Source organism: Cricetulus griseus, chromosome 5 (genome assembly GCF_003668045.3).
Source record: "Cricetulus griseus strain 17A/GY chromosome 5, alternate assembly CriGri-PICRH-1.0, whole genome shotgun sequence".
In the NCBI taxonomy this organism is placed as follows: Eukaryota; Metazoa; Chordata; class Mammalia; order Rodentia; family Cricetidae; genus Cricetulus; species Cricetulus griseus.
The window spans coordinates 32,694,843-32,715,403 of NC_048598.1; the positions used below are offsets into that span (position 1 = coordinate 32,694,843).

Here is a 20,561-nt window from a genome sequence, read left to right on the forward strand (position 1 = left end):
ATAGACAAATTTTCTTGGGCTATTTTTAGCCCCCTCAATAGCCAATTCCTGCTCACTTGGATCTGAACAAACAAACCTGAACTATCAAAGTAAAATATCCTGGGCTGTATTAACTTAGCAGACCACTATATATATCCCACCAATCCTAAAGACCAAAATGTCATCAGATAGCATCTGAACCCAATAGCAGCTATTTCCCCATTTGTCTGTAACTTTCCTGGCCTGATGTTTTCACCAATGTAGTTGAAAAATGCCTTAATATATGATTTTTTCTTTTGTTCTACGTTTATAAAAATGCCACAAAACTGCAACTATATTGAAACTTGGTATTGGGGCAAACTCAATGTGTGTGCCAGGACCACGGTAACTCTTACTGGGCTTTGGAGATACACACTTTCTTTTTCCTTTGAGAGAGAGAGAGAGAGAGAGAGAGAGAGAGAGAGAGAGAGAGAGAGAGAGAGAGAGAGTATGTGTGTGTGTGTTTTCATTTATAGAAAGTATTTTTGACTAAGTAATTCTGGGATAACATACTTTTCCTAACTTTTAGGTACTTATTCTTATGGTGATTCTACTGATTTCTTGGTCTCATATACTTGCTGATGCTAAGACAGCTATTAATTTTTACCTTTTCCTGGACATATTTTTGTCGGCATCAAAGTTTTTGCTTTCAATCGTAAGCATTATACCAAATTGTACATGAATGATGCTGGTCACATGGAAAGTGATCATTTTTTCTATTTCCTATTATGAATCTATTCAACACTATACTTTATCTTCTAGCGAATTAAACAATGCAAAAAAAGGAATTCATAATTTGTTTTAGTTTGTATAATATACAATCCTATACAAATATATATCCCAAGAAATATGCAATAAAACTACAATTATGGAAATTAGAAGGGACGAATGTAAAATGATTTTTGAAATTTATCTGCATTTCTATATACTAACAGTACAAACACCCAAACATAAAAGTTATATTCACAGGAGGACAAAAAAAATAACTTACATTTAAAACTTTAAAATATTAAGGAGATAGTAAGCATTGCAAATAGTTAAAAGGAGAGGAACAATATTAAAGAAATACAGCTTAAGGATATGACTGCAATACTAGGAAAAAAATCAGGTTTCGCTGGAAGAATTCTATCTATTATGCTCAAGCCAAGGCTGTTCAAGAAAGACAACCAATTCTGAATGAGAAAATGAGTAAGCATAACTCATGATGCTAACAGATCCAGGGAACTAATTCTGAAAGACACTTAATAAAATATTGGATGTGTATTGAAGCAAACAGCAGTAAAATTAAAGTATTTGATTTCAATAGATAAATATATAAAAATATATGCTCTAAGTACCAAAACAACTAAAGCCCACTCAACTAAATGAAATAGACAGTTACCACAGTGACTAGTAATCACAGCACTGTCCTTGGTTTTGTACTGAGGTAGAGAATGCAATGAATCACTGCAAAAGTGAGTACACCTAACATTTTTGGCTAATGTAAACTGAAAAAAAAAAAAAAGCTACTACATTTAGAAAGAAAAATAAATATGTCTATTGGCAAGGCAAATAGCAACAGTTTCTGTCCATATTTTTTAAAAAGTAGTACAAGAGAGAACGGAACTACTATTTTACTTAAAATCAAAACAAAATTATATATAGAAAAAAAAGCTGACCAGAAAAATTCCAGACCCTATAGTCAACAAACTATAAAATTTCACTCATAAAAATCAATCCAAATCAAAGTAAATACACTGCATGGAATTGTATGGGGAAGTATACAATATCAATAACAATGCCCCAAAACTATCAAATATTTGTAATTATAAATGAGTAGTAATGCTACACCGCTCATTAAAACCTAACCATAAAAAAGAAAATTTAAGATTACAAAGGTACTTAATTCATTTTCAAATGTACTTCTAGGTACAAGATAAAAACTGAAAGAAGATAAATCTACTTTTATTTCTTACCTGCACAGCCAAAAGCCAAATGGTATCTGGAGGAGGGGCTGAATTTCACACAGCATACATTAGCCTTTGCCTCAATGCTTGCCACGGAATTGTCTAAATTGGTAGACCACAGCTTCACTAAGGTAATAATGATGAAAATAAAAAGAAACAATACAATGAGCAAATGTTTCTGTAACTTGACAAGTATTACCAATAACGTTTGTTTCAACATGAAACATTTTATTAAAAAAATTTTGAGCTGAATAATCATGTAACAGAACAATTCTTAAATCTGAGAGCTTACTTTCAACGTTAAAAATCAACAGATATGAGCAGTGATTTCACAAAGATAGGTAACAAAAAAAGCATTCTGGAGCTAGATGGTGGATCCATTGTATATGAATTAATTTCATTATTCTATAGTGAAGGTAAGAACACACATTTTGACAAAAATCAAACATTTTCACATGAATGAGATATGTTAAGATAAAAGCATCTCCTAAAACACTTGAGAACTTCCAATGTAGATAGATCTGGGCTGCTGTCAATCTCTGTCAGAGAAGCAACTTCTTCTGGCCATGGCATGGTAGCACAACCATGTGTTTACCCACACAAAGCCTGAACTAGCCAAATTTCTAGTATGGATGATCTCTATGATTTGGCCCATACTGAGGAGCATCAGGGAGTGGATAGTTGCAGGGAGAGGAAGAATCATTCTTTATTGGTACTGGTAGGTCTCCCATGCTCCAGTATATAGCCTCATATACATGAACATGCATGCAACTAGACTTAGTAGGTTATCAAAAAAGGAGGGATATGGTGGCTCATCCTTTAACCACAGTGCCTGGGAGGCATAGGCAGGCAGATCTCTGTGAGTTCAAGTCCAGCCTATTTTCATCGTTTCAGGCCACCGAAGGCTACAATGAGACTTTCGTGTACACACACACACACACACACACACACACACACACACACACACACACACACACACACTCGCCCCCCCCCCCCCCCCCCCCCTCTCCCTCCCTCCCAAATAACAACAGATAATGAAGCCAGGAGGGAGTGTTGTTGGGTATTTGTTGGTAGTTGAAAGGGAGAAATGGGGGAAGGGATATATTCATTACGTACATGTATGAAAAACTTTTAATTAAGAAAAATTAAGGATATTTATAAAGTAGTAGCTTCCAATAAACAGTTTCATGATTATTTAAAATTTATGTAAATTTTAGTTTCTGTGGTTTAAGGAGACATAAATAATAGGAAATGAAAACCATGGCTTTATTTTAAAGTTATTTCTTGATATATGATACAGTCTATTCTAGTGGAATTAACTAGAATTTATGATTCATTTGGAATCAAACTAGAGCAGAGCTGATCTTAAGCAGAAAATGGAGCTATTATCTTACAAGAGTACCAAAGCAAATGTGATTTTTAAACAATGAAAATATATGAGAATAAATATAAGTCACAAAATGGAATATTAAGGCACCATAAATAACAAGCATTGAAAGTAGAGGGAAAGTTTTACTATCCATCTTTTGATCTGTTCCAATGTCCGTTCCAGGAACATTTCTCAGATGGTACCCAGGTACCATCGGATATTTTGTTTTTACTTTTATTTCAAACAAAACTCCCCAAGTGATTCCAACATGTATTTGGGGTTTTAAGCATAGAAAACTTTAGAATCTTTGAAGACTACTGACAAAGTTACCTGTCAAAAGGAGTAACTAAAAGTGGTCCCCATAAAGAGGACTTCCATGAAGATGACTTTTACAACTTACACATGAAATGTCTCAGTAAATATAACAACTTATACCAAAATTAGTAAGCCTTGAAAAACACACCATAGTAAATAAGGATTTTAAACACAGTCATTTTGTTTTATGTTCTTTTCTAATTAGAAGGTGCTACTTCAGTCAGTAGACATGTTCACTCAGCACATATAAACTCTTTACAGTTATTATGTTATTAGTTAGCCAAATTATCTTGGCTTTCCATTTCAGATAATTTGCTAACACTACATAACAACACTACTGACTTCTGTATTCTCATTTCATATCCTGAAACTTTAACAAAATTTCTGAATTACAGGTAAGAGAACTTGCTCAGTGACTAAGAGCACTTGCTGTTCTTCTAGGAGGTGGGTTTGAGTCAACAGTAGGCTGGCTGGCTTCTTTCCTTCCTTCAATAGGCAACCCAGGTGGTAGTGGTGCAAGCCTTTAACCCCAGTACTCAGGAGGCAGAGGCAGGTGAATCTCTGTGAGTTGAAGGCCAGCCTGGTGCGAGACACACACACACACACACACACACACACACACACACACACGATTAACAGTACTAATCAGAAAAATTCAAACAGAAACCACAATTTGTAATTAGCTTCAGTAAGAATGACTATCATAAAAAGGATAGAAGGTAACAAATGTTGGCTGGGCAGTGGAGAAAGGGACTACCATGATCCAATAACCCCAATCCTAGGTACATATCCAAAAAAAGTAAAATGTGTTTACTGAGACACCTGCACTCACATATTTATTGTGACACTATTTATAATGGTCAAGATATAGAAGTAAGCTATTTGTTCATCAGATACTCTAGCCTGTCCACTTGGCAATGATGCAGATGAATGCATCTTTTCAATTCTCATTTAAGAAGCTTCTATTGGCTACAAAGATTTTGATTAACAAAGTGACCCACACTAGCCGAGGTGCAGAGAATAAGAGTCACCAGAATACTCAGCCCTAAATGGAACACTGATACTGCATCCTCTCCTCAAAAGGCTTAAAGAAGAGGAGGCAGAAAGACTATGCAAGGAAACAGTGTCCTCCAGACACAATCAAGAAGCTCCCTTATGATTTCATAGCAGTTATGACCCTACAAAAGCCCATGCAATCCCACCATGGAGAGGGGGACTGGACATGATATCCCACCCTTAGAGAAAGAGCTAGTGGCAATTGAGAGAGAGTCAGTCTTCTTTGCATGTTGCCACTGGTAGGTAAACTAAGCTCCAGTGGAAGGTCAGATATCCATGTACAGATAGCACAAGTTGAGATTTGTTGAAAAAAGAAAAAGAGGACACAAAGTTGGATGGGTAAGTCAATGGAGGTATATCTGGAAAAAGTAAAAGAATGTGGTGAATATAACAAACTCATGAAATTCTCAAAAAAAGTAAAAATTAACTTAAAAAAACAACAACATCCAAAGCCATTAAATCAAAACATGTATTAATTTACATATGTTCTCCTTTGGTTCTAATAAAGAATATAAAAATGACTGCTGAGAAAATCATATAGCAATGAAGGAGATCAAAAACAAATTCATTATGAATTTAGTTGGCACTGGGAAACAAATCTGTTATATAACATTAGGTGTTCTATACACGTTTTATTTCTTTTGTGTTATAGGTAAAGGAATGGCTTTCCTTTAGTATCATCTGATTATTCAGCTCAATCAAAATTAATAAAAATTTAAAAATCCAATTACCCTACAAAACGAAGTTAATTATCTAGTAATCTGTAATATTTGAGCTAGTCAATTCCGTAACAGAATGCACATTGTATTTATATAGTAAAACAGAAGAAATACTCATGAATAAAACCGACGCTATTTACCAAAACTACCATAAAACCTAAGTTCTTATAAGAGACATAGGCATTATTTTTAAAATAATCCATGGAGTCTGTGAACACTGTTTTTAGAAAACATTACTAGGACAGGCTCATGCTCTTGATTTGTATTTTCCACAGCTGGCTTTGCACTGCAGTGCAAAGGGAGTGTATATAGCTTAGAATATTCACTAAGTGGACTTTCACAGAGGAGAAAAGTTAAATCAATGACAGGGTATTGTCAAACTAAGAGGAACACAGATGAGGGTCACAAAGGTCCCATTAATTCACAGGCATGTTTTATTTCCCTAAGTGATACATGTTTATAGAGCAAAATAAAAAAAATTTGATTAACAAAAGAATCTATGAAAGATTTTAGAAAAAAATGGAGCTAAACAAGGGAGTCAGCGAACTCAAAATAAAATAGGAATTACTCAATCTGAATAAAAATACAAGAAAGAAAATACTGTATAAGGCTCATAAAAGAAAATGGAAAGGTAAAACATTAATACAAATAGTTATAAAGAAGAGACTTCTGATTCATGAATATTTAATGGTGTAGTTCTCAGAAGACAACTAAGAGGCTTAAATAATGGTACTATGTATTAATAAAGGGGTCATTCACCAGCATGTGCCAACCTTCAATTGGCTTATGCCTTTATGGTAAGAGAAGTAAATGAAGGCATACACCTCTACTGTATGTGTCAGGCAGGACTCAATTTGTTTTTTTTAAGGTTTACTTTATTAAATTATGTGTAGGTATACACATGGGCCTGGGTGAATATAAGTACACAGAATGCATGAAGCAGCCTTGGCGACTAGAAGGGAATGTCCTGTCCCCTGGGACTGAAATAACAGATGGTTCTGAGTTGTCACATGGGTGCTGAGAACCAAACACAGCCTTGTGCAAGAGAGGCAAATACTCTTACTTATTGAGTCATCTCTCTAGTCCAATTATGTTTTAATACTGTCTCTGAATATAACTTGAGTTTTTGTTTTCAAATAACCCCACATACTCTTGATTTCCCCGTCTTCTGCCCTAGCATGTACAGGGATTAACAAAGTGTGTACATCAAGATTGCTTTGTAGTCTCTTACAGAAAGAGTCACTGGCATGATATCCTCCTGGCCAATTACTGCAGGTTCTACTGGCATATGTGAGACTTCAAAAAGAGATTATTTGACACAATGAAAATTGAAGCTATTTTTATTTTTTATTACAAACAATTTATTGACTTATTACTGAGTAGAAAGAAAAAAAATCATGTAACAATTGTAGTTACTTCTTTGAATAATAAAATGGGACACGTTTTTATTTTCAACTAACTACTTTTTTGTTCCGATTGAGGCCAAAGTTGTTGGAGCCTTTGGAAATGTCCACTTAACCTCTGAGCCATCTCCAGAAACCATGCCTGTCACTTCAAAGATTTATTTTTATATTTTTACTCATATAAATAAAAAGCCTATGGCTTGCAAGAAGAAATGAAAACTATTAAATAGAGCACAGAAATAAACATCATGTGTTCCCTAAATGACACTTACTGAACTCTCTCTACAGGAGCCAGAGTAGAGATTCTTCTCAATGCCTTTGAAATATTTACCAAGGTAGTTCATAAACTGGACCACAAAGTGAATTAAAACAAATTTAAAGGAATTAAAGTTATAAAATATTTTGTACCTTAAGTCTGAAAAATTTAAAACACATTTCATGATGGTCCATAGCTAAACAAAGTACTCAAAAAAAAAAAAAAAAAGAAACAAAGAAAAGGAAAAAAAAAAAACCCAAACAATTTTCATAGTAATTAATTTTTATTTCCATCTGATTTTTTTCAGGACATGGCCCCTTTTAAGTACACCTTTAAGGTGTACAAAGCTGAGTTTACTGGTATTGTACACTCAATTTAAAAGTAAGCTAATCTGTTCACATCTCTGTAGCAGAGAGGAACAAATAGTAAAGACAGACAAAGAAGAAAAGCAGAAAAGGCCAATTAAGCTAGCAAAAGAGATAGATACAAACTGGCCTTGGAAATATTACAACACCTTGAGGCTTTAGAATATATTGAACATTTAATATAATTTTGAATGTAGAAATTTCTAAATGCGTCAAGGAATAAAATTTACTAGATGGTATATGTAAAAAACTTGGTTAAAAGATGACAGTAGCGGTTGGTCACATGACTCAGTGTTAACAGCACTTGCTATATAATCATGAAAAGTGGAGTTTTGATTCAAGCACCTACAAATATACACATAAAGAAAATAAGTATATTTAGGAAGTTGCCAGCAATTCAGATGTCTGGCACAAATACAAAAACATTATTATGAAAATGTAGTGCATTCATTCATTTTTCCTTCACTCAGAAGGAAAAAAAAAAACTGATATCTCCCTCAAATTATTTTGGATTGACAAAGAACTGAGTTTCAATAAATAATTTACACAGCTATGCCCAAAAAGAGTTTTGGAGAGTGGGGACTTCTGAGGGAAAATAGGAATTAGTACCTTTTGCATCATCAGAACCTGAGGCCAAAAGTTTAGGATCCATCAAATTAAAGTCAACACTCCAACATCTCTTTTCATGTTCCTTGATATAGAAGAAAGAGAAAAAAATTAATTTATTGATATAGGCTAGTAGCACAGACTGCAGTCAAATGAAAAGCAAAGACACTGGTGGAAAGCCTCACTTACTAAAATTAATGCTTTGGTAAATTTATTTGATACTTTCTAAAAAAAATAAAGTACAAAGTATCTCTTAGAAAAGCATTTGGTACTACCAGAGTTATTATGCAATTAGGAAAATTTTAAATAATGGTTGAAATTTTTAAATTATAAAGCACATGAATATCTTTGTTATAAAAACAAAAAAAATTGTCTTAACATACAGTCAGTTTCCATATTTACCTGATAGACCTTTGATCTCTGTCCTGTGAATCCATCCCATAGTATAACAGTGCCTTCATAATCACTGCTGGCTAGCAGGTTCTTATGGTAACTACTCCAACTGATACAGCTGAATGAAAGAAAAAGATAAAACTTTAAGATGTAAATAAGTAACAATGGAGCATAATGAATTCCAGTGTGTTCAGGAAGATGAACACTCTTTGAAATGGTTTACATCACTTCACAATCATTCAGAGAGAGATGTTAGTAATACCCACATTTTCTAATTGACAGTGAACTATCCAATATAGTGGGAAATTACCAATATGGAGTCAGGTAGAAATATAAGGGTATTTAATAGGAAAAAGCCTTACTTATAGAGTGACCTAGCCAGCCGGCATGGCAGCAGTCTGTATGCAAACCCCCCAAAAAAACACGAAAGCGAAAACGCAGTCACCCTACGTCCCCTGACCACGCCCTCGCAAGCTTGTGAGGGCGTGGTCAGGCACACCTGTAGCCAGCCCTTAAGTAGGCGTGGCTACAGCTTCCCCTACAATCCAATGCTGAAATTTCCTACTTTTTACTCTAATCACAAAGTGTTTGACACATATGAGCCAAGAGCTCCTACTGATCACCTCTGCTACATGTGACAAGCATAGCTATAAATGACAATGATAGGCCGGGCATTGGTGGCGCACGCCTTTAATCCCAGCACTCGGGAGGCAGAAGCAGGCGGATCTCTGTGAGTTCGAGGCCAGCCTGGTCTCCAGAGCGAGTGCCAGGATAGGATCCAAAGCTACACAGAGAAACCCTGTCTCGAAAAAGACAATGACAAATGCCTAAGTGGCTCAGATAATGTTATAGCAGAATGACAGGTAAGAAAGATTGTTGAGCCAAACCATATTAAGCTAAATAAATACATGAGTTTGAATTGGATTTCTGGATTTACATTCAAAAGGTCTTAAGCAATAAAACTCATGTTTGAAATTCCAATTAAAACCACCCAATAGATTCAAAGTTTTAACATTCATGATTTTAATTATTCTCTAAAAGCTTGCATTTAAAGTAGTAAGCTATTGTTGAGACATATACATGTTTAAATTGGACAATAAAATGTGTATATTACTGAACAAGGTATTAAGAAAAAACAGGTAACATCCAAGAATGTATTTTGTTCTCTGTTGTATTTATGGCAATTTTTAGGGGTTGGGAGGAGATCATTTTCATTTTAAAATATACTGTTTCCATTACAGATTCAGAAAGACCCGTACTCTAATTCCAGATCTGCCATTTAATAGCTGCAGCTCTGGTTATCTTAGTGTATTTCATAACTGGTAAAAACAAATTGGACAACTCTGTTAGTTGTGCTTAGGTACTGGTCCTTTCAGCTCCCTATTCTGGTCTTGATCAATTTCAGCTATTTACTGTAATATGACATATGCATTTGCATATGTGCCATGACAGAGGAGCACACTTAAACTCTAATTATGTTTTCCTCAAGGGAACAATGACTATGAATATTTGTCATGAGCCAAGTATTCTGCTGAGTTTATTACTGTGATGTTTTAAAGTACAATTTTATACAAGTGATATTACTATAATGGCCACATGCTATAAAAAAGTATAAAGGGGTTACAAGCATAGACTCTAGAATTAATACTCCCTCAATCTGCACCTCTCTACATATTAGCTAGATCATTCTAGGAAAGCTATTTACCTTTGGTTTTAGCACTCTTCAGGTATAAAGGAGCAATAATGGTAACCATCTCAAAACAACTGTTAAAGCACTCAAGGCAATGCCTAGCACAAGTGCATTTAATAACTTCATTTTTGCAATATATTTTTTACTTAGACAGACTATAATAGACACTCAAGTATGGGTGCCACTGATAAATGGGCAGGTTCACAAACTGTTGTGGATGAATTTGGAAACAAAAAGAACATAATACTAGTTTATTACTAACATCATTAAAATGCACATATAAGCACATATACTTTGGATCCAACATCTTTAACCTAAAATGTCCCAGAATCCAAAACTTAGAGTACCAAATCTACTGGCTAATTATACACAAACCCTGTTTCATATGAATGTATGTGAAGACACACATCCAGGGTAAGTGAAGTCTGTGCTTAGGTTCACATCTTATCTCCAAGATGTCTCACAATGTACATGGATGAAAAACTGGATGAAACATTCTGGTCCCAAACATTTCAGATAAAGGATACTTAAAATGGTGTGTACGTACTCATTAAGGTAAGAAAGGCACAAGGGTGACTGATTTCTTTTCCAGTCTACACTGTTAACTGGGTGCTCTTAAGAACTGCCAGGGGGTCAGACGAGCTACTGAACACAGAACTGAACCCTAGAACCCAGTTGCAGAGAGGGAGGAGTGATGAGCAAAGAAGTCAAGACCCGGCTAATGAAACCCATAGAAATAGCTGACCTGAACAAGGGGGAGTGCATGGACCCCAGACTGATGTCTGGGAGGCCAGCAGGGGTCTGATCCAGATCCCTGAATGTGGATGTCAGTGAGGGATGCTCTCTCAGCCTGGACACATGGGGGAGGGCCTAGGCCCTGCTCAGGATATGTCAGACTTTGGGGATCCGCCATGGAGGGCCTTACCCTCCCTAGGGAGCAGAGGAGTGATGGGATTGGGGAGGAGGGGAGGGGAGGGAGAGGGAGAGGGAGAGGGAGAGGGAGAAGGGATTGGCATGTGAAGCAGGCTTGTTTCTAATTTGAACTAATAAAAAAATAATTTCTTGGAAAAAAAACTGCTAGGGAAATCTATTTCTTCTATGATAGTAGGGAAGAGGAAAAATAAAAGAAAAAAGGGCAAGAAAAGAAAAGAAAAAGCTGGTGCTGGTTCTGGAATTCCTCACATTTCTAGAAAACATGTCAGTTCAACGCTGCTATGAATTATACTCTTTATACTAAATTAAATTTAAATACTATTCTTTCAAAGAAAAGCAAATAGTTATGTGAAAAAAATCTTAAAACTAGAAACAACTATAGTATTTAGAGATATGTACATATTATGGGGATTATTTCTGATGTTCAGATACTGTTCATAAGCAAAAGTAAATGATAATTCCCACAAAAAGAAAGCAAATACCTACTGGAAAGACATTATTCTGCTTTAAAACAAACCATTTCTATAGATACAATCATAGCATGCACTCTGAATGAGTAAGCAGTCATATGGGAAAAGTAAAATATTTCATACTTATCACTATTATGGACAGCAGCTATATAATACTACTTTGTGGAAACAAAAAAAGATAATACCTGATTTTGGAATTGCAGGTCATTTCATTCTCAGGGTAATGAATATCCACTGCATCCTGGATGACTGTGCCATATTCATAGACTTTAATCTTCTTTGTAACCCCAGCAATTGCAAAATAGTCACAATCCCGGTCAAATTCAATACTAAAGGGGAGGGGAAAACAGCTCATCTGTGAGACCATATAGCCAACCTTGTGATGTTAAATGTAGCAACATTTCAGGATTTTAATTTTTTTTGTTTTCTTTTTTTTTAAATTTGCCCAGTGCTGGGGCTTGAACTCAGGGCATAAATGCATACTAGACAAGGCATATATGCATAGTAGGCAAGCACAATGCCACTGAGCTACATCCTCAGCTAGCATCTTCTATTTCTAAGAACTCTATTTCCATAGGTAAGACAGTTTCTTGAAATAGCTTCAAGTTTCAGTAGGCCACATGTCCAGAATAAGTCATCAGGACATCAAATTAGAAGACTTGGGGAACTGTATAGATATGTAACCATCAAGATGACCTTTTGTTCGTAGACATCTGGCATATTTTCCAGTTTACCATTAATAACCATATTACATCTTAGTATGGAAACCTTTAATGGTTTGAAATACTACAATTGTCAAAAGAAAATTACCAATTAGTTTTTTTCCCTTAAATTCTTGTTATTTCTCTGTCAGGACATATGATATTTTAACAAATAAATCTGTACAAACAGAATTACTGAAACAATTGTGTGGTGAAAAATCGAACAGAATATTAATAAAAATAGAGTAACTAAATTAGCATTACTTCTCCCAAGTCCATTCCTTATTCCCAAAACAAATACTATCTCTATGAATTACAAAATGTCAATGCACATTCCTTATTGCACAAAAAAAAAAAAAAAAAAAAACTCTAAAAAGAAAAAAAAATGCTCTGTTCCTTTTAGAGGACTTAGGGAATCCACACTCCTCTCTTGTAACTTCTCCTAAATACAAATTCCAAAATAAACTACTTCAATGCAAAATACAAGATCTTATTCACTCCTCTCATACAAGCTAGGAATCTAATTTGCCCTGATGCAGGTAAAAGTTGAAATGAACCATCAAATTCAATACTTCTCAATATGACTTAAGTGTCTCTCCTAGAGGTGTAGCTGTAATTCCAGAGAATACAGAAGATTTCTCAGTGATCTATAATTACTAATTCTTCTAACAATTATATGAGTAATACATTACTATTATCGCCATTTTAGAATACTGAGGATAAGAGTGAAGTAATCTGCTCAAAGTAAGCTGGCTTTTAAGTGGTTTCAGATGACATTCAGTTATCAGGTGATCCAACTGCAGAGTTGAGGCTACTAATTACTAGGCTAAATACCAAATCAAACCTCTTATATGCAAGTCAAACTATAAAGTATAAAGGTTCAAGACACAAACTCTAATAAATTTGTTATGTGTTTTCTGTACCTACATATGTCTTAGCACTAATAAGTATCATGATGAATATACTAGGCACTCATTAAATGCATATAAATACAACTACATGATATATGTGTATAAATACAAATACTTATATTATGTGGAGGGTATTTAGTATATTTTAATGAATTACCTGTGCAATACACATGCAGAGTAACTAAGTTACTTTTCTAAATTATAGTTTCAAAAGAAGTAGCTTCCTTAGTGACTGAAGTGGGAAACCATAAACCACTCTGGATAGTTCTATCCTGGACTGTGGATCCTAAGTGCACTAAGAATTCCAACTGAGGAAACCACGGAAAGCAGGCCATCAAACAGCATTCATTCTTGTTCCCATCTTCCCCAGCTAAGGTCTGTATATGTTACAAGTGAGCTGGAGCCAACTTCCTTTTCACCAGGCCCACCTACAATTCCCAGGAATTTTGTTTCAGGAAGCTAACCTACAGGGCCGCCTACTCTCCTTCTTCTGCTAAAGCCCAAGTACTCCAGTATAAAACTTCCCTGAACCAGGCACTCAGAGGAAGACAGTTATCTCCATAACACTGTAACTTAGTCCTCTCCTGAACACTGTACATGCTGCAAGGAGGCAACTAGCATCAAACAAACTGAACCAACAAATGTGCAAGTCTCAAAAGAGAAACAAAATGAAAAAAAATCCAGACGTATACAAAAATTATTAATTCAATAGTAAGGCGCCTACTGAAATTGTCCTAGAATTTCAATACAAAGAATTGCAAAACTACAAGCATCTTCTAACATAGAAGACATGAATATAGTTCAAGAGCACAAAATCAAAGAGAAGTCAATCTGAGACATGAAAATAGAACTTGAGAAAGAAGTGCTAGAGAAACTCCAAAATGAAATAATACTGAGGATGAAAACCTAATAAGCCAAGTGAAAAATCTCATTAATAAAATGTTCATACAACACAGAAATCAGGCCTACAAAACAAGGTAAAGAAATTGATCAGTAAAGGTCAATGATAATTTTTTTAAAAAACTGAATAAAATAAGACAGTAATGAGACAACATGAAAAGATCTAACCTTTGAATTACGAGGACAGGAGAACAACAATATAGTAAAGCATAGAGAATATTTTCAGTAAAATCACAGAAAATTTCCCCAAAACAGAGAGAGGCCCACCCAGGTTAAAGAAGCTTACAGGACTCTAAATAGTCAGAACCAGAAAAAAAAAAATCCCCATACCCCAACATAAACATTAAAAACATAAAAAGAAAAAAAAATGTTCTAAGAAAGAAGGGTCAAGTCACTTAAAAAGTCAAGACCATCAGAATAACATTTGAATATTCAACTGAAAAATTTAAAATCAGTAGACCTGGAAAGATGTATTATAAGTTCTGAAAGATAATTACTGTCAACCTAGAATATTATACCTAACAAAAACCACCTATTAAAAAAGGAAAAAAAAAATCTTTCCATGATAAAAACAAACTAAAGAACTTATGAGCACTAATAGAACTCTTATCAGGTGATTATGGAAGGGGGTAGATACTTCATTCTGAAGAAAGGGTCAAACAGAAGAGATCACAAAGAACAAGCAACTCCAGAGCAGTTAATGAAAAGAGGTCAGAAAACCCACAAAACAACAAAATGACAAGAATCTACACACATCTTTCAATAGATCTTAACACAAGCCAGAGTCACATGGAAAGAGGGACTCTCAATCTATATAATATCTTCATCAGACTGTTGCAATGGCAAGCCTGTGAAACATCTTGTGTGCAGTTGGGTGGGGAGCTCAGGCTGAGGTTGGTGGTGCCACCCATGGTTGGGTAGTCCCATGTTAATCAAGAAAGCAGGCTGAGCAAGCCAGTGAGCAGCACTCCCCTAAGGTCCTGCTCCAGTTCCTATTCTGCTTAAGCTCCTCCTGCCCTGGCATCCTTCCCTCAATGAAGGACTGTGATGACAATGTATATGCTTTGACTTATTTGAAAACCCTTTCTCCCCATATTGCTGTTGTTGTGGCATCTATCACAGCAACAGAAAGCAAACTAAAACAGCAAGAAAATGGAACTAAGAAACAAATAGGTGTTAATTAGACTAGTATCTAACAAAATAGTCTGAAGAGATAAGGAGTTACTTCATACACAGTAAGAAAACAATCTAGAAATAATCATTCTGAATGACGACATTTGGATCCAAAAAGACAAATGTCACATGTTGTCTCTTATGTAGATGCTAGCTTTGAATCTTTATATACATTTAAATTGGAATACCCACAAAAGTGAAGAAACTACTAAGGGATCAGGAAGGGAGGATTCAAATGAAGTGGAATAAAATGCAGATGGTATGATGGGGGAAAGATTAATGAAACAGAAAATGTTAAATGATGTGGGATAGGAGGTCAGGGTAGAGGATGGATTATGGGAGAGAGAACCGTGGTGGTTTAAAGGGAGAATGTACCCCCTCAGTAGGATCAGGTATTTCAACACCTCGTCTCCAATTAGTGGTGCTATGAAAAATTTAGAAGACAGCACCTTGCTTAAGGAAATACATCACTGGGGACAGGTTTCAAATTTTCATAGCCTTTCTCTACTTCCAGCTAGCTTGCTCTCTGTGCTTCTTGCTTGGAGCTTTCTGTTGCTGCTGTATGTCTCCCCTAACCATGACAGATTCTTATCGTTCTGGAAGTGTAAGCCAATATAAATTCTTCTTTTTGTAAGTTGCCATGGTTATAGTACTTTACCACAGCAAAAGAAAAGTAACTAAAATATAATGACTAACACTGAAAACAGTTGAAAAAACCATGTGGAAACCAACCTACACACACACATTATAAAAATTTAATTAAAATTACTTTGTTAAGAAGAGGTAGAAAAAATGCTGTTCCCAGACACCACAGATTCAAATAATAACCCCAGTGTCAAGTATGGATTACCTCTTTTCAACTTTTTGGTCACTCGGGTCCTACAGAACAACCCTCATCCCAAAATATCACAAGCTATTTCAAATGCTCTTGGTTACCTTCTAGAACTTGTAAATTTCCACTGGTAAATACTGAAGATACCACATCCTGAAGTAAATGGACATGGAGAAAGCAAACCAGACACTGATGCTTCACCTCTATGGCTAGCTACCACAGTATTGGAAGGGGAACAAGGAATCAACAATCTTATTCAGCTGTGAACTTGGCCAACTTCAATGATGATTGGCCTGACAAGAATATCCTCACTGGAGGCAATAGTGGTACATACATTATGAGTTGCCAATAACTTTCTCAGTATATTTAAAGCCCCAAACCTGTGATGGCCTAGGTCACAGATCTGAAGGGAAAACCCAATACTAAAAGCATATCTCTCAACCCTCATCAAAATTTGTTTAGTCACTCTTCTGCCCCCAATAAATGGTAGTAAATACAAGACTCACAATAGGTCAACCTGAAGAACATGAGACTGTGGATTTTTGACCTCTAAATGGGACATCCATATCAGAATTCCTGCTCTACAGGGCTCAGGGATCAGCATGGACAAGGGTCAGAAACACTGTAAGAGCCAGGGGATATCTACAGCAAAACAGCATTTGCCAGACCCAACACACACATACAGCAGTGGTGACTGAGTGCATAATATCTACACAAGATCAAGGCAACTACTGAGAAGAACTGTTTTTTTTTTTTTTTCTTTTTCCTTCTTTCTTTCAGGGATCTAACACCTGAGAGACTACCTATGCTTCAGTGGATAGCTGTACAACCATGCACATATATATAGCACCAAGTGGACACAGTGGGTTTGTTTAAAAAAAAAAAAAAAACCCACAAATTTTGGAAGGGAAAGTGGTGAGAAGGAACAGGGGAGGGATTTCAGGGGGAGGGGATGGAAGGTGGATCTGACAAAAAAAAAATTATATGTATGAATGAAACTGTCATTAATAAAAAAAAAACCTCAGTTTCAACAGATTTGTTATTTATTTCCAAACATACCTTTTTTTCCTTTGAAAAATAGTATTACTGGAGATGTATTTAAAACATGGAAATAAATCGCATTTTCTTTCATATTTTCTAGTTTTCAATTGTTTAAAAATGTGATTTATTTCAATAGCTGAAAACTATAATTACATTATAAGAAACTGACATATTCTTTGTCAAGAGGACCATAAGTCAAGTGATTAAGTAGCAAGGCAACAGAGCATAAAGCACAGCTGATTAATGTATCTTTCCAGTACAATGTGGCAAAAGCAATGCAAAGTTGTATGTGCCCAAGCAGTTAATTCTGTCAGAGTCTCACAGTCTGTTATATCTTTATGCAATTATAAAACAAGCATTAACAAACAAGATAAATTAATATCCCCAAACACCCAATTTATCAGAAGAAAACACAGTAAGAACAGTTTTTAAAAATCTCATTTACCAGAATAGTGTGCCTCAAGAGTCAGAGGGAGCTATAATTTCAAAGAAACAGATCACAGACTTAGAAAGTGATTATTATAATGATAAAGACATTGCTAGATCTTTAGAGAGAACAAACACAGGCAAAAATCAATAAAAAATGGTATCATTCAATGAACTTCTCCTAAAGCAGTAAGTGAAAGCCCCCTATAATACTTATTATACTGAGTGTTAAGCATTAAACACTACAGTTAAACTCCAAATGTCTTCTATGTAGATATTAAGTCATTTGGTGAAGGTTATATCAAGTAATTAAAATTCAAGAGGCCCAATTTCAGTCTATACTCAAAACTAACCTTCTAATGAGAATAAATGGTCTGTTTTTCAAAACACATATCCTTAGGTGAAAAATACCACAGAATAACAACCTATACTAGTATATATATAATAATAAAAAGAGTAAACTTAGAAAATAAATGGGGGGAGGATGAGATAGCCTTACAAGAATTTCAATTAATAGGAAAGATTACACAGTATAAGTGAATGACAAATATAAGACAGACAGACACAGTAATTCAGAAGTCAATGATAACTCAGGCTCACCAGCAAAGCAGAATGATGCATTAATATTCCCAGCTATCAAATATCTAAATGGCCTGTTTTCTGCTAGCTGATAGAAAATCTAGACACAATGTTTCAGAAAACTACAGAAATAAGTACCGGATGTGCACTAATGCTAACTCAGGCTACTATAATAGCTCCTTATCAAATGTAATCCTATTTTTATCTTTTCTAATTATATATATATATATATATATATATATATATATATGGTGTGCATATGTGTGTGGTGTCTATGTATGTGTGATGCATGTGTAGCACGTGCATTCAGATGTACAAAGAAAGCATTTGCTCTCTGGAACTAGTTACAGGTAGCTAGGAGCCACCAGATATAGGTGACAGAAACTGAACCCAGGACCTCTGTACAAGTAGCAAGTGCTCTTAACAACTGAACCATGTCTTTAGTTCCTCTAATCCATTAAAAAAAAAAAGAATTAGAATAAATTTCTAAAACCATATTGGTGACATACTCGTTTACTATTGTACAAAGTCCCAATTTTAATACTATAAGACCATTACAATGTAGCTTGAATGTTCTCTTAAAATTTAATTTTGTAAATGATTTCTTAAAAATACCCCCCAACGTACACAAAAGTGGGGGGAACAAAACCAAACAGGTTTCCATTTCAGTCTTGCCAAATATGTAATCAACTGCCCTACTATGAGCAATTGGTAGGTTCAATTTGTATGTATACTATCTGAGGTTTCCTAAACATAAATATGTAAGAATTTGTACTCTTTAAAATCAAGGACATGAGATGAGATCATGCTAATTTATACCATGGTATCTAGTAGTATTTCTTGGCAACCATTCTGCATCTGTATATTGTAGAGCCATCTTATTTCATTGTGGTGGTTGTACAAAATTCCATTGTAAGAATGTATTTCGTATCACAAAAAGTAATTTAAGTTAGAGTTTTTTGTTACTGTATTCTTTTGTCATTGTTTGAGAAGGGGGTCTCATGTAACACTTTCTGGCCTATGTAAGTGAGGAGACTTTGAACTCTTGATCTTTCTGCTATAGCTCCTAAATGCTAGGTCTGATATAGTTTAATTTTGTTGAACTTTGTCAGAGACTAGAAACTGGCCCGATTCTGTGTCTCAAACAGTTAGATGTTTATTATTTTTATTTTTTCTTACAGCTTTTTATGAATAAAAAACTTTAAAACTAAAACCCCCGTCTATCAGCTACTTTTCTATTGCTGTGATGAAAGGCCATGACCAAGGCAACTTAGGAAAGCACACATTCACCTTACAGTTCCAAAGGTCTAAGAGTCTTCCTGGGTAGAAAGAAGAGCACAGCAAGCTTGCTGCTGTGGCTAGACGTGGACAGCTTACACTTTGAGTCTCAAGAGGAAGTAGAAGAGAATGAGCTGGGGATGACACAAAGTTTTGAAATTTCAAAGCCTGCCTCCAGTGACAACTTTCCCCTAGCAAGGCTACACCTCCTCAGACCCCTCAAACAGTGCCACAAACTGGGGACCAAGCATTCAACTACCCAAGACTATGGAGGATATCTCATTCAAACCACCACACTCACTATGGACTACACCTTTGTGATGTGTGTGTGTGTGGGGGGGGGGGGGGTTGGAGGGTAACATGAGTGACTGAGTGTTTTTCAGGTTGAAATAAACTTTTATTTACAGTTTTTAAAGTTGTAAGTTTTAAAAAGCCACATACTCAGATTTGTTTCGATATATTATGAAAATACTTTCCTTTAGGTTTCACCAATTTATGATTATCATAGTTGTTTTCTTTTACATCTGTCATTTTGTGATATATATTGTTGAAACTACATTTTAAACAAACAAGATCTTTGGCAACCTCATCTCTTTCATTATTCTCAGAAATGAGAATGTTTCTTTCTAGTAACCAAAAATATTCTTTATTCTGAGCATGGTATAGTTATTTTTATTTAGACACTTTCCTCTTTGACCTCTATTGATCACAACTCTTGTACTTTATACTTCCATACATTATTTATAGTTCTTTCCATCTTGTGCGAGTGAAAAGCTATAAACAAAGATCTGAGCACAGAACAAACCTGACACTTGAAGACAAACTAGTCTAGCATTTCCAATACAGAACATTTTGAACTTAAGTATATTTGATTCCCCTTTTAAATGGGACAAATAACAAGCCTCATACATAAGAACTTAGAGCTAGCCGGGCGTTGGTGATACACGCCTTTAATCCCAGCACTCGGAAGGCAGAGGCAGGCGGCTCTCTGTGAGTTCGAGGCCAGCCTGGTCTCCAGAGTGAGTGCCAGGATAGGCTCCAAAGCTACACAGAGAAACCCTGTCTTGAAAAACAAAACAAAAAAAAAAAACAACAAAAAAAGAACTTAGAGCTAATGTCCAACCTCTCAGGAACATGGCATCGCTTCTTATCAAACCCCACACATGACTTTTAGTAACATC

At 35.3% G+C, this 20,561-nt stretch overlaps 1 protein-coding gene across 1 annotated transcript in view; it reads right to left on the bottom strand.

Moving 5' to 3' along the window:
• Positions 1-20,561, bottom strand: part of Cop1 (COP1 E3 ubiquitin ligase) — a 106,690-nt gene that overhangs the window by 21,665 nt on the left and 64,464 nt on the right. Inside the window, 4 exon segments of the mRNA XM_027417272.2 lie at positions 1,974-2,090; positions 8,057-8,138; positions 8,456-8,564; positions 11,725-11,868. Of these exon segments, the coding sequence (XP_027273073.1) occupies positions 1,974-2,090; positions 8,057-8,138; positions 8,456-8,564; positions 11,725-11,868 (452 nt within the window).